The 15,060-nt window shown below is 36.3% G+C and overlaps 1 protein-coding gene across 24 annotated transcripts in view; it reads right to left on the bottom strand.

Annotated features, from left to right (window-relative positions):
• Positions 1-15,060, bottom strand: part of LOC144967555 (anoctamin-1-like) — an 88,226-nt gene that overhangs the window by 59,519 nt on the left and 13,647 nt on the right. For 14 of the 24 annotated variants that reach the window (XM_078904967.1, XM_078904975.1, XM_078904973.1 and 11 more), the window contains exon 2: positions 14,014-14,576. In XM_078904967.1, coding sequence (XP_078761093.1) covers positions 14,014-14,071 — 58 coding nt within the window. In that variant the 5' untranslated portion in view covers positions 14,072-14,576. Of the gene's footprint in view, positions 1-7,927; positions 8,068-14,013; positions 14,577-15,060 lie in introns of those variants that run through there. The other 10 variants (XM_078904977.1, XM_078904979.1, XM_078904986.1 and 7 more) reach the window with 6 other exon arrangements.

Here is a 15,060-nt window from a genome sequence, read left to right as displayed (position 1 = left end):
AAACAATTGGAAAACGGGTTGGGGGGATAGAAGACACAGCATGAACCTCCCTGCCCACTATGGGAGATCAGGATCCCCACCCAGAATCAACAAGGTAAAAAAAAAAAAAAACTATATTAAGAAGGGTAAAAAAAAAGGAAAGACAAAGAAAATAAAACTGACAATTAGTTGAATTGAAATTGAAGGATGATTCAATTAATAGGATAGCCGCCAAGTACAAGTCGTGCTTAGACTGAAATTGAACCCTGCCTGAAAAGAGTCAAATCTGATTACATGCCAATACAGTGACGACACCCCAAACCAACTTCACAGAGAGGTAGATTGATTAGTGTGGGGCAGACACCACTGATCGCATTGCTATGTTACGATACCACTGGAAGGTAGTTCGAGCACCGGGTTTTGGAGGCAATGTAAAGCGCTTTGAGCACGTTTAGTGGGTATTGCGCTATATAAAAGCTCAATTTTTAAAAACATTTTAATATAGAAGCCATACCTAACCAAACCAAACCAAGCCAAAAACAACGAAAACAATAACAAATCAAGAAAGAAACAAAAGAAGGGGTGGGGGTGCGGGTGGGATTGAGTTGTGTAACATTTAACATTTTCTGATTGATAGAATTTACTGACTACCAGGCTGTCTAAAAATAATAACAATAAATGGCAGAGTGACGTCAACTTAAAAAAAAAAAAACAGAACAAAACGATAATTATGGCTTCAGATCAAAAACATTTCCGGGCAACCAGAAACCTAATTCTAATTACTCCAAACCATGCACATAGATAGGCCGACACATTCTCGATGAAACACACACACACACACACACACACACACACACACACACACAATGTTAAGCCAATGTGCATCCAATTCCACCTTTAAAGCACAGTGACCTGGCATGGAATCAAACAGCTGTGTATGCTTTTATTATTATCATTACATGGTACGGTTTTATTGTCTTTCCTTTACTACAGCATACACAAATCAAACCAAGAAAAAACTATTTATTATGAACACAACATAGTTGTCTATCTTACGTTAGGAGCTAAATGTGCACGTGATGAGTGACGTCTGTAGTATACGGAAAGCCGTATTATAAACTATTATTATCACATAGTAAGGTTTTCGCATTTCCTTCCAACTCCATACAAAAATCAAGTCACAGAGAAGCGTTGTCTTAAAACAAGGCAATTTTACCTTAGGAGTCAAATATGCATGTGATGGTTGTATGAGACGGGAAAGCAAGCCGTATTCACTTTTCTTCCATTAAAAAAAAATCAAGACAAAATAAAAAATCCACATATTATACATTGATACTTGATGAAATCACACCCCCCCCCCCCTTACACAAACACACACATACACACATATACACACACACACAAACACACCCCACCCTTTCTCCACTGGATTAAGTTGCCCCACACTGTGCACTGTTTACCAGTTAACTGCCGTGTTACTCCGGAAAGGCATGTACTTAAAAATATGGCCAGAAAACGCATCGTTCAAATATCCATCAATTTACATGACAACCTCGTCTTGGCAAAAATTATCAAACCTGGGACTGGGACCTCGCGACTTACAAGTCCGATAGCGAGGGTCATATACAAAGACAACAAACTACCAATGAAAGAGGGAAATATAACATGAATATAGAATGAAAGATTGTGTAACGAAATGCTTCCGTGTAGGCTTCAGTTTACGACAGGATGTACGTCGTCGTAGTATTAGTTGTTGTTGTTATTGAATCCCTCCGGAACAACCCTTCTTTTGTTGATACAGGTCGTATCAGATCATGCACCTATGGCCCGGAAGTTTGAATTAAACTACGTAGTGTGGGTGTTATTGTGAGAAAGGCATCAATCTTGTTTTCTCCGTAAACTTATAAGCAAAGTAGGATCCCTGTATTCTACGGAGTGACTTTGTTATGGTATGGCTTGATTGATATCTCGTAACTATGGGGCTGACGAATTTATTTATCCTTGATATGAGGATGTCCGGTATCAGGATGGGTTGTTGTTGTCCATGATTATGGAATCTGGGGAGTTTTAAGGAATTTCAGATGTTTACGGATATGACTAACATCCGGTTGGGGTGGGTAGAATTTTGCTTCGTTTGCTTGATTTTTGCCTATAAATGCCAGAGTTTGAGCAGTTTCTTCAGACCACTCAGCGGAGTCTTTTAGGCTCATTGTCTCAAAAGAGACCAACAGCGGAGTCTTTTAGGCTCATAGTCTCTAAGCGATAACCACAGCGGAGTCTTTTAGGCTCATTTGTTTAACTCTTGTGTAGAGTTGGATTAAAGTCTTGTGTAGACTTTGTAGTGCTCAAAGTTCGAGCTGAAACACGTTTTGTGTTAACTCTTGTGTAGAGTGTGATTTAAGTCTTGTGTAGACTTTGTGGTGCTCAAAGTTTGAGCTGAATCAAGTTGTGTTATAACTCTTGTATAGAGTTTGATTAAAGTCTTGTGTAGACTTAATTTGTGATTTCAATAATCTGTTCGGCTCTGGTGAGATTTTGAATAATATGTTGTGATTACAATTATGATTGTGTTTTGATATCAATATCATAATATCACTTTAAATTTTGATTCTCAATTAATTAATCAGATAATGAAATTAATTGTGTAATATATTCTTGTTGTAAAGAAAATAAGCTTTTCTTGCTATAAAGCATTATTATTTCATATCTACAAAGTAAAGCAATATTAATCAACATTAATAAATTGATTTGTTAAAGTAAAATAATATTTACTCATTTAAAGTAAACATATTGAGTGAGTTCGAATATAGATAGAGTTATATTCGTATGATTATCATATTATAACAAAATCATTTTCTTTCTTTAAAGTGAATGAGCCGTTGGAGGCTGGGCTTTAACAAGCCAACTTTAGGCTATACGCTCATAGCTTGACACTAATAGAAATTGAACATTTGCCTGTTTTATAAGTTACCTGTGAAGAACCATTTGCTTATTTTAATATCAGAACATTGAGAAACAATTGATCTGTTTATGAATACTGTGAAATCAGAACAATTTCAAGAAGAGACAAATTAACAATATTAGAACAACCTTACAGTTTTTGTTGAATATCAAGGACACTCTTTTGGCTTTCTTCTACACGTCTGGATTGTGTTTAGTTAGTTAGTTAATTATTAGTTGCCTGTATGACTGTGATGGTTGCAACCTATCTGTGAGATTGTCTGATGTGGTAGCGGTTTGGTAAAGTATTGATAATTAATTGATTTAATTATATATTTTCATATCGCTTTCATATCATATTCATCATCACACCATCTCCATCAATTTGTCATCCATCCATTTGATTTCATACTTATTACATCTATCATTTCATCTTCATATCTCATAATATCTTTGTTATATTGTAATAAAATATATCTTCATTTAGCTTCAAAACCTTTATCAACGTATTGCGTTTGGTTATTGATCGGTGTCGTAGCTTGAATATAGCACACATAAACAAGGTTGCAAACTGCGCTACATAAGCATACGGTTTACGTGCGCACTTTGTGACATAATTTGGTGTCAGAAGTGGGATTCTTATTGTTGTGCATTCAAGAGACATCGCGACCAAACAAGTGTTGAGACAGGTTAGGGAGTTGTTTCAAACTTGAGATAGATACTATCTTTGACCTTAAAGCAAATTGGTATCCATTTAATGGTTATAAGACTGTCATTATACGCAAGGTGTAATGCAAGTTATTCTGGTAATTTTCACTTGTTCGGTTATACGTTGTCAGTCATCTGTCATAGTGATACGGATCACTGACTTAGCGCGAAAGCGGTACTCGCGCTGTAAAGCCTCCATTGTCCCCCCTCTCCCTTTTGTAAGGAACGAAGGTGGTTGTTGGGTAATTTGATTCCGTGTAGGAATCTGGGAGAATATTGTGTTGGTCCCGTGTGAGGATCTGTATTAAATCATTTGTTCTGACTTTCTATGCACATATAGTAAGTCAAGGTATTGATTCTGTGTAAGAATCTGGGTGAAGATATTTTGTTGATTCTGAGAGAGAATCTGGGTGAAGATATTTTATTGATTCTAAGAAAGAATCTGGGTGAAGATATTTTGTTGATTCTAAGAAAGAATCTGGGTGAGGATGTTTTGTTGATTCTAAGAGAGAATCTGGGTGAAGATATTTTGTTGATTCTAAGGAAGAATCTGGGTGAAGACATTTTGTTGATTCTGTGTAAGAATCTGGGTGAAGATATTTTGTTGATTCTAAGAAAGAATCTGGGTGAAGATATTTTGTTGATTCTGAGAGAGAATCTGGGTGAAGATATTTTGTTGATTCTGAGAGAGAATCTGGGTGAAGACATTTTGTTGATTCTAAGAAAGAATCTGGGTGAAGATATTTTGTTGATTCTGAGAGAGAATCTGGGTGAAGACATTTTGTTGATTCTAAGAAAGAATCTGGGTGAAGATATTTTGTTGATTCTAAGAGAGAATCTGGGTGAAGATATTTTGTTGATTCTAAGAGAGAATCTGGGTGAAGATATTTTGTTGATTCTAAGAAAGAATCTGGGTGAAGATATTTTGTTGATTCTGAGAAAGAATCTGGGTGAAGTTATTTTGTTGATTCTGAGAAAGAATCTGGGTGAAGATAGTTTTTATGATTCCGTGTGGGGAATCTGGGTGAAGCTATTTTGTTGATTCCGTGTGAGGAATCTGGGTGAAGCTATTGTGTTGATTCCGTGTGGGAATCTGGGTGAAGCGTTGGTTCCGTGTGAGGACCTGTATTAAATCAGTTGTTTTGACTCTAATATGCGTCTATATTAAGTCAATGTTTTGATTCTGTGTAGGAATCTGGGTGAAGCGTTGGTTCTGTGTTAGGACCTGTAGTAAATTTGTTTTGATTCTATATATTGAGTCTATGTTGAATTCCGTGTAGGAATCGGTATTAATTGCCTGTTTTGAATCTGTTTTGGGATCTATATGACCGCATAATCGTTAATAAGGTTACTTGTAATACCACTTTATTCTACGTGAAAGTAACATTTACGGCAACAGTGTTGATAAACATATTGAAGTTTGTTTATTTGAATTTGAATTGGTTTGATTAATTCTCCTAGAGATGGATGTGGAAAGATTAATTAAACTTGGAGAAAAATTGGAGTTAAGGGTGAAGATCTCCGTGCTTGGGTGACAGCCCAGTTACAAGAAGATGAAGAGAGAAAAGAGAAGGAGAGAGAACGTGCCAAAGGAGAGGAGGAGATAAGCAGAGCACGAGCTCAAAGACAAGAAGCTCTGATGGAGAAAGAGCTTGAACTGCTTAGGTTAAAGTCGGAGTGTCAGGCTTCCTCCAACAACGACAGTATGACAAGTGACATTCGATCATTTACTCATGCTCCCACTGTTAAGAGTCCTCGACTTCCATGTTTTGACGAAAACAAGGATCATGAACCACCGAAATGCATGACACACGGCAAGGTGGAGTTGAAGTGTGGATGTGTGATGCCGATGTTGTCTGTTGAAGGAAGGGACAACCATGAGCCCAAATAATTGTCGAGATCGATGTGATCTTGAGGCATTTCGATGATCTAACTAAATGTTGTACCAAATGTTAGTCTAGAGGGGGAGAGAAGTAACGAAATGCATCCGTGTAGGCTTCAGTTAGACAGGATGTACGTGTGCGTAGTATTAGTTGTGTGTTATGAATGACGGAGAAAAGGGGTCGTTGATGAGAAGGGTATCAGACAGAGCAAAGGGGAAGATGAAGAAGAGAGACGAGTAGTGAGAGTGTTAGGGGGGAAGAGGCTCAATCAACCCTTTTTTCTGCTTTAGAACCTTTAATAAGCCAAATTATGCAATCACCATTCAGAATTGACTATGTTTGTATGTATGCTTGATGATTATCTTACTAAAGGCTATCTCACAGGAATTTTTTTTATGTTAAAGAGTTTCGCGCTTGCACAGATTAGGGTTATATGCGCCAGTATAAGGGAAATGGGAGAGTTAAAAGTTCTAGAAGTTTAGCCAAAGAAAAGGTGAACACATGGTTGGGTTCATAGGGAACAATTTTGCTCAAGTTTAGTTGAATATTTCATCCAGACAAAGCCAGGTCCTAAGAGGAACATATTTTCAAATCATATATACTGTTAACTCATTATCATCATAAAAGAGACAGATACAAGGAAAAAAATATCTTAATATAGCTACATATGTTCCTCCAAGCCATAACGCCAGCGGAAAACAAGTATCTATTCAGACCCAGGTAACATTGGAAAAGGGTTGGGATTAAAGACCTTTGATTAGACTTTGGAGATCAGTCCCCACAGTTCACAGGGTAAAACTATTTAGAGGTTAAATAGGAAGACGTCTGAATTTAGTCTGATTGAATTGAGGATGATCAATTTGAGCCTGCCAATCAAGTCGTGCTTAGACCTGTAAGATGTTGAAAAGTCAATCTGAGTAACTCAATAGTGCGACTCCAAAAACTGTCCGAGATGGTGAGATTGATATATGTGGTGGAGACACACTTGATGCTTTGCTATTACATATCACTAATATTCACAACTTTTGAGGCAATTAAAGTTTAGTCAGTTATGGAATAATTGGTATATAAATGTCATTTTGTAAAAAATAGTTTTATATGGCCCATATAACCAAGCAAACATAGCAAAAAACGAAAGCAATATAAATCAAACATAAAAATTCTGGATTTGTGTAAATTAAATTATATAAATTTTGACTACCACTTTAAAGTAAACAATAATGGAGAGTGACGTTCAATTAAAAAAAAAAAAACAGAACAAACGATAATTATCTAATCAAAATTTGCAACCAAAACCATTCTTTCTCCAAACATGCACATGATGGCCGTTGCTCGATAAACAACCAAACTAGCCTACACAGCACACAAGCTGACACACAATAAGCCAATGTCAACATTTCCTTTTAAGACAGTACCGGGATGAAGAACATTTTGCTTTATTATTATCATACATGTAGATTTATTGTCTTTCTTTAATACAGCATACATCAAACAAATCCAAGAAGAAAAAACTATATTAGAACACAACATAGTTTTATTCGTTAATATCACGTGAAACGTCTGTTTGGCTATTTCTTATATCACTAGTAAGGTTTTCGCTTTCTTAACTCAGTAAAATAATCAGTCCGAAAACGTATGGTCTTAAAACAACATATTACTTGGAGATATGCTTGATGGTTGTATGACGGGAAAGCAAGTATTGATTTCAATTAAAATAGAAAAATAATACATATTATACATATACTTATGATATCATATTCACAACACACACATCACCATCACAACACAAATCCACCATTTTGATGTTCCAACTTATTACATTAATCCTTTACTCAAAGCATTACTTAAAATATCCAGTAAAGAAACGTTCAAATTTTCCCTCAATTTATATCTTCAAAAATTATCAACCGATGCGATTGCGATTATCAGTCGTAGCGAGTGAATATAGCACACATAAACCAAGTGAAAAGCGGAAATAAATACATGAATTTTGTGACAGATTGGGAGATTGTGTTTCTTCACCTTAAAACGGTACTATATTATTGTTCACATCATAATATATTACACGTGCACACGAAAGTAACACATTTCATCACATAACACAGAATCCAACTGGAATCAGAGCTTCACACCAATGCATACAACACACAAAGCCTCTTTGAACACCAGTTGAAAATCAATCAATAAATCACAAAAATCCTATTAAATAATATAATGAAAGTGAACAATTTGGGAGCAGGCACTGATGTAAGATACACATTTGAAAAAGGTGTAGATCAAACAATGCCAGACAAAGCTACTGCGAAGGGTGATTTAAAAAAAAATTTATTGTACTTTTCTTTCTGCTATGTCTGGCATTGTCTCCCACATTTTCAGATGTTAGACATTATAATTCTGAAAAATCCAAAACAATATACATGAACATGATTCAACACATCATCAGAGTGAATTCGGAGTTGTTGGGAGTGAGAATTATAATCCACAGAGAAAACCACAAAGCACACCTCCACATTTAACGTTTAGCCTTGCAACTGCATTCCTCAACAACGTAGAAAGCAAAATACGCCCAGGCGGTGTTAATAGGAATAAAACAGAAGGACGAAAACACACAGATCATCTAGGAACGGACAACGCAGGTAAAAATTAGGATTACACATCCTATCCCTTCTTCTCTACCACCCCCTCACCACCCTCCACCCCCAATCGTCCTCCTCTGTAACTTAAAAATAAAAAGGTATAAATCGACAGGAGGTAGATAGGTGGTGTGGGCTGAATACAATCGCTTGTTTGGTGGGTTAAATGTCAAGGGGATGCAACAATTTATTAATCTCCTTGAAAATTGGGTTAGGTAAGGAGGAAGATGATAAGAGAGTGTTTTAAGAGACGCCCCCCCCCCCCTTTTTTTTTAAACATTTTTATTTTCCTTTCAAACCAGTCTGGTCTAAATGTTCGTATTATAATAATATAATAAACTCTGGTGAAAAGGTAATAAATAATAATAAATGTACATTTATATAGCGCTTATGCCGAAGCTTCGAAGCGCTTAAGATGAGTAACTCAGAGCGAGAGTCTATGCGATCTGAGACGGAAATAGTTTTACAACACTCAATAATCACTTATCACCAGGAATATCGGTAGTGACAAAGTCTGATTTATAGAAGGGGGCCCTAATAATAATTAAGGAAACTCCTAAATTTATATTAATGTGTGTGAGTTGGGTGGGTGGGTGGGGGTCTTTAGTAGGTTGGAATGAGAGAGAGAGAGAGAGAGAGAGAGAGAGAGAGAGAGAGAGAGAGAGAGAGAAAAGATAGTAAGAGAGAGAGAGAGAGAGTTGTTTGTATTAGGGTGGAGAAGGAATAATGAGAGAGTAACACAACAACGTCATCGTTTCTTTTGCTGTTTTTGATTCGTTATTTTCCGGGCCTTTTTAAGATCAGCATCATCTTTTTTTTCGATATGACAGAAACCAAATAGACCCCCCCCCCCCCCCCGACTTCTTTTCTTTTAAATTTTAAGCAGACAAATGAAAGGTCATAAATAAAAGCACAAATCAAAGGCCTCCACAGTGAGTATAAATGTATAAACACCATCTGCCTGGCCAATACATCGTGCCCGCCCATCAGCTATAGATAGAATGAAGTTGACGTCACTCGAGTCTTTTTTTTTTGCCATCCGCGTTTATGAGTAATTCTGTTTGTTTTGTTTTTATGGGTTTTACGGCGCTTGCAACACATTGAGGTTATATCAGCGCCAGTAAAAAGGAGGAAAATGGGATAGTAAAAAGTTCTAGAGTTACAAATAAAGCACTGGGAACAAATAGGGATCAGATGTAAATTCCAAGAGCACACTATCAAAGTACTTAGTTTGAGACCACTTACTTATCCGAACCAGCGAGTTTGAGACCACCTATAAGTCTCATCCGGACACAAGCACAAAATCCAAAAAAGAGGAATACACTCAAATGCTTACATTATAAAATAACAAATATAATAATACATAACAGACAGATGATTTACAAGGAAAAAAATATCATCTCCCAAAACAACAATTATGCATTTGACTGTTTCTCTCCCAGCTAAGACTCCGGCCAGGGCCAGGACAAAACCAAGTAATCTCATTCCAAGACAAAGACAGAAAGCCTGTTGGAAAACATATAAGGGGATAGAAGACACAGTATGTACCCCCCTGCCCACAATGGGAGGTCAGGAACCCCATCCAGGATGAGTAATTCTCATTAAACTGTATAATCAAGACTATTAAAGTTCATGATTACACAGAGTTTTGTGTGTTTATACTTCCGGATGGCATTGTTGTGAGCTTCTTAGTCAAGCGCATACTATCTATGAAGTGGTGAATGCCGTAAACCTTATTCTCTCTTTTGTTTTTTAACTTCTTGGTCTGTCCTATTCCTATAGATAGTTCGAACATGACGTCACTCATTTCTTTGTTATTGTTTTTTGCCATCGGCGTTTATGAGTACTTCTCACTAAACTGTATTAACCTTCAAGGTTACACACAGTTTTGTGTGTTGGCCAATTTTACTTCCGGATGGCAATGTTGTGAACTTAGCCAAGTGCATACTATCTATAGAATTTTACCCTGCTACAATTTTTGAGGACGTGTTACGAGAGAGAGAGAGAGAGAGAGAGAGAGAGAGAGAGAGAGAGAGAGAGAGAGAGAGAGAGAGAGAGAGAGAGAGAGGGGGGGGGGAACAAACAAAAAACATACAATAGAAAAAAAGAACGATAGCTTTTATGAAGCCAATATCCACTAAACGTGCTCAAAGCGCTTTGCAGAGGGTCTCTGATCAACAGCAACACGAAACATACATATAGAACGGGATATGACGCCTGTTAGGCGATATAACATTTTTTCCGACAAGTACAACGCTGTTAAGGCCAGGTACTCATTTTACACCTGAGTGCGGTGAGAGACTTCGTGAAGTCCCAGGTTTGAAAGTTTTTAGCTAAGACGAGGGTCATTTAAACCAATCGATATTTGAAGGAATAGGAAGAGTCTTCTGGCCAAATTTCCAAATATTATGTGTTTTTCCAGAGCACGACAGTATAAAAATGCTCAATTTTAAATTCAAATATCTTAAGACAACAGTAAAAAAACAAAACAAAAAAAAACTATAGACTTCGAACTACAACAACCTGCATGACTGGTAGGTCATCAACTTTGAAATAAGGACAAATTACCTACAGCAATACAACAAGCTTTACGTAATTGACCTGCGTGTAAACCAATTCTAATCCATTCATTATGCAAGCCTATTACAGTCATAATATTGGTGAGGCCAACATTTCATCTTTAACGCTGGACGTGAAGCAATATCACAACATTACGTGATAGATGAAACACAACTCTCTCTCTCTCTCTCTCTCTCTCTCTCTCTCTCTCTCTCTCTCTCTCTCTCTCTCTCTCTCTCTCTCTCTCTCTATCTATCTATTAATTATGAAAACAAAAAGCCATGAAATAATAGTGCTCAACTTTTTGATAAAAGGAGTAATTTATAAAATATTTCAAGTATATAATTATGATCGCCTTCTACAATATTGTTTCGAGCATTTCACTTCCCGATGAGAGCGAATGCTCGAAACAATATTGTAGAAGTTGATAATAATTATACTTGAATATTTTTTAATATAAATCCATCTCCGTCTCCCTGGTCCATTCGTTATGGCGTACACAATCATATTGGAGAGGCCACATATGGAGACTCTTGGATTACTTAGCATTTAACATGAAGCAATCAAAAAATATTTTGTGAAACACCCACACATAAGTGAACAAAGCTATAACTACAAGCATGTGATTAAAATGTCCCCCCCCCCCCCAAAAAAAAAAAAAAAGCCACCACATTAAAAGGAATATAATGTCGAGATGAACTACGGCCATTGTTGTTACATTGAAAAAAAAACTATAATTTAGGTGACCGTCGACGTGGATTTTTTATTTGGAGGTCTGATAACCCAATACCTTATGGGCTCATTTTTGGAATGGAAATCTCAAAAATGACGCAAAATATTGTCTTTACAATAATGTTAAACTAGGCCCATAATTGCGTTCGGATGTCAGACCTGCATATATGTACACGTCAGTGACAGTGATAGTACATTCATCAGTGACACAAAACCGAGCCAACGGTAGAGAACGAATCGTTTTAACGACGACTATTAATAATAAAATGGCTCGTTGCTTAACTCGAAATAAAAACAAAAACGCAAATATTCATTTATGATTTATTCATTCATTTATTGTTTAAAACTAACAAAAGGACACGATCTCTCTATATATCCATACATCATCGTGATGGTTGTTGGATTATTATGCACCTTAGCTTTTCTATCTTTAAAATGATAAAATGAAACATCTCCGGGGCAAATTAAAACTTACAAAATAATAAACAAAGTATCAAACCGATGACGTGAGAAAGTGTGTCTGTTAAATTTAAACCATAAATAAATAAATAAATTATATGATGGAACGAATGAAGAAATAAATAAATAAAATAAATAAATGAAAAAATATATATAAATGAATAAATAAATGTATAAATAAATAAATAAACGAATAAATAAATGAATAAACAAATAAATAAATGAAATTAAACAAATGAACAAATAAATATCATTAATCATTAACAATTCATCTGTCTCTGGGAAACAAGCAAGGGAATCCAAGCAGACCAGAGCTGTGACTATATAAGTGGGGGGGGGGGGGGGGGGGCGGCTATTCTAATTCTATTAATGTTTACTAATAACGTGAATGAAAACCACACGAAGACATTGGCAACCTGGTAATCGTGAGGGCCGGATTCGAACAGGTGACCTTCTAACACCTTGGGTAAGTGTCGCCAACCAGCCATACTGCTGGACTGGGTTGTTGTTGCGTGTAAAAAAGAGAAAATAGCACAATTTCAAAATTGACTTAATATTAAATAAAAATGAAATTAATGTGTCATGTAAAGTGTTTTTTTTTTTTTTTTGCCATCCATGTTTATGAGCAATACTCACTAACGGTATTAACCAGACTAGGAAAGGTTCAAGGTTACACATAGTTTTGTGTGTTGGTTCGTTATATTTCCGGATGGCAATGTTAGTGTATCAGCCAAGCGCACAGAATCTATAAAAGCTCAAGTTTCTTTTTTTTTTTTTTGAGCACGCAAAAAGAAGCTCGTTGCACATCTCCTTGTATAAATCTGTGGTCAAATGTTACAAAAACGCCATTTAGGCACAGCTCCATTTTAAAAAAAGATATTCAAATGTCCTCGCTTGGTCGGAGTCACAAAGCCAGGACCAACAGCTGCTCTGGTAATTGAGTTAATTATGTACATTGCAGCCACGATCAACGTTCATTACATCACACACTATTCCATAATACATACTGAGGTGGCTGGGTAACTCGGCGGTACAGGTCTGGTGTAGTGCCCAGTCATAAAAGGCAACTTGAGCTTTTGAGCTTTTTTTTTTTTAATATAGGTCAAATATCCACTAAACGTGCTCAAAGTGCTGCACCAAGGGTCCTGATCAACAGCAACTCGTAACATGTAGAACGAGACATGACGCCTAAAAGGTGATAATTTATAACACATTTTTTTTTTCAGACAAAACACAACGCTGTTAACGGCCAGGTACTCGTTTTTCGCCTGAATACAGTAAGAGAATGTGAGTAAAGAGCCTTTTCATTCCTAAGGACTATGCGCCGAGCGACGCTTGAACGCAGGACCTTCCGATCCGAAAGCAAGTGCCATACCTCAAGACCACATAGCCGCACAAGTCAAGCGATGTTAATCATGGCCAGTGGCCGGATGGGTGGCAGTGATCGTAGAAAATTCTGATCCCGATGTTGTATCCTGGAGTAAGAAACCTAACAAACACGTTACCCCAAATTCAGGAAGTCCCAGCTTTAAGAGTTTTTTGCCATGATGAGGGTCATTTAAATCGATCGATATCTGAAGGACGAGTTTTCTGGCCGAATTTTCAAATATGGGTTTTTCCAGAGGACGGCAGCACTGGTCTTGGTAAAACTCTCATCAAGATAATTCACGCATAATATAAAACATAAATCAATACCTGCGCCTGCATTATTATTGTAAGGTCTGGATGAAAAAATAACATGGATTGGATTGGGTCGAGTCGTTGCTATTTTTAGACGAAGGCCAATGTCTCAAGGTGGATGACTGACCAGTTTTTATCCTAGTCAATGACAGACGGACGTGCATACTTATTTGAAGACGGGTAAGAATGATGAAAATTATCATAAATATATATAATGAACAAAAGTAAACACTTTAATGCAGTAGGAAGATTAGGAAGTTGTTGAGCTGGTGGCGGAGGAGGAGGAAGAGGAAGGTGGACGAAACAGAGGAAGACAATGAAGAGGAATATGAGAAGGAGGAATAATAGACAATGAAAAATACTTGATTAAAATGACGATGTTTACAAAAGCAAAAATGAATAAAAAATAATTTTTAAAAATTGAAAAAATGCCTCCATACCTTTGTCGTTCTGGTCGGCTGACAACATGTGCAGCTTGACATCCTCCGAGGTCGCCATGGTATCGATTATCGATTGATTCGATTACAATCCCGTCACAAAATCACAACAAAGAAATGATGGTGTTGTCCAGAAGAAGTAGAAGACGACAACCTCAAGACAACGAAAGTATATTATAGCCAATAGCAATGAATGTATCCCTAGAAAACAAGAGGTGAAAGAAAGATTCAATTCTAGACGTTGTGTGCCGATGGAAATCTATAAAGGAGCTCACAAATTACTTAATCTATTTGAAGGAATCCATAGAATCACTCAAATCTATTTGATGAACCTCATAGAATCACTCAAATCTATTTGAAAAAACTCACAAATCGGTCAGGTCCATCTGAAGGAGAACAGAAAAATCACGTGATGCTTTTTTTTTAATCCTTCCAAGGAAATGCTGATTTGATTAATAACTACATTATATTTTCTGTAACAATGAATTGTTAATGACCACTTGTGAATTGGACCAATAACAAACTGCCTTTCTGTCAATTAAGTCAGCTGAAACTCACTCCTGGCTCTGAAATTAAAAAAAAAGGATAATTTATGTTTAGAAGAAAAAGAAAAGAAAAACAACATAAAATAATAGGAGGCATTTACAACACTGCAAAATTATGATAAACTTATAGGTTACAAAAAGAAATATACTATTATACTCTAGAAATATCCAAATGGTTTAAACCGTAAATTAAGTGTTATTTTTGTGAGTATATTAACCACTATCCTTGAGGATTTTCATCTGCTGTTAGGAATTTAACAAAAAAAAAAACAAAAACAAAAAAAAACAAAACAAGAAAACACGAATATTGCTTCTTAATTTCATAGACGAAAATAAAGACCGACTCATGTAAATATGTGACGGGTAACAACTAGGGGATTAATTAAACTACAATGCTTTTCACAAGTGTAAAACAAGGACGGATCTAGGATTGAAGAAAAAAACAGATGTGATAACTATCCGGTTCACGGTGTGAAACTAAATTATCTAGATAAAATTCGTTAGG

Source organism: Berghia stephanieae, chromosome 3 (genome assembly GCF_034508935.2).
Source record: "Berghia stephanieae isolate SIO BIC M18660-M18661 chromosome 3, UCSD_Bste_1.3, whole genome shotgun sequence".
NCBI lineage: Eukaryota > Metazoa > Mollusca > Gastropoda > Nudibranchia > Aeolidiidae > Berghia > Berghia stephanieae.
Note: the sequence above shows the minus strand (reverse complement) of the source record. Positions and strands in the feature narration are given on the sequence as shown.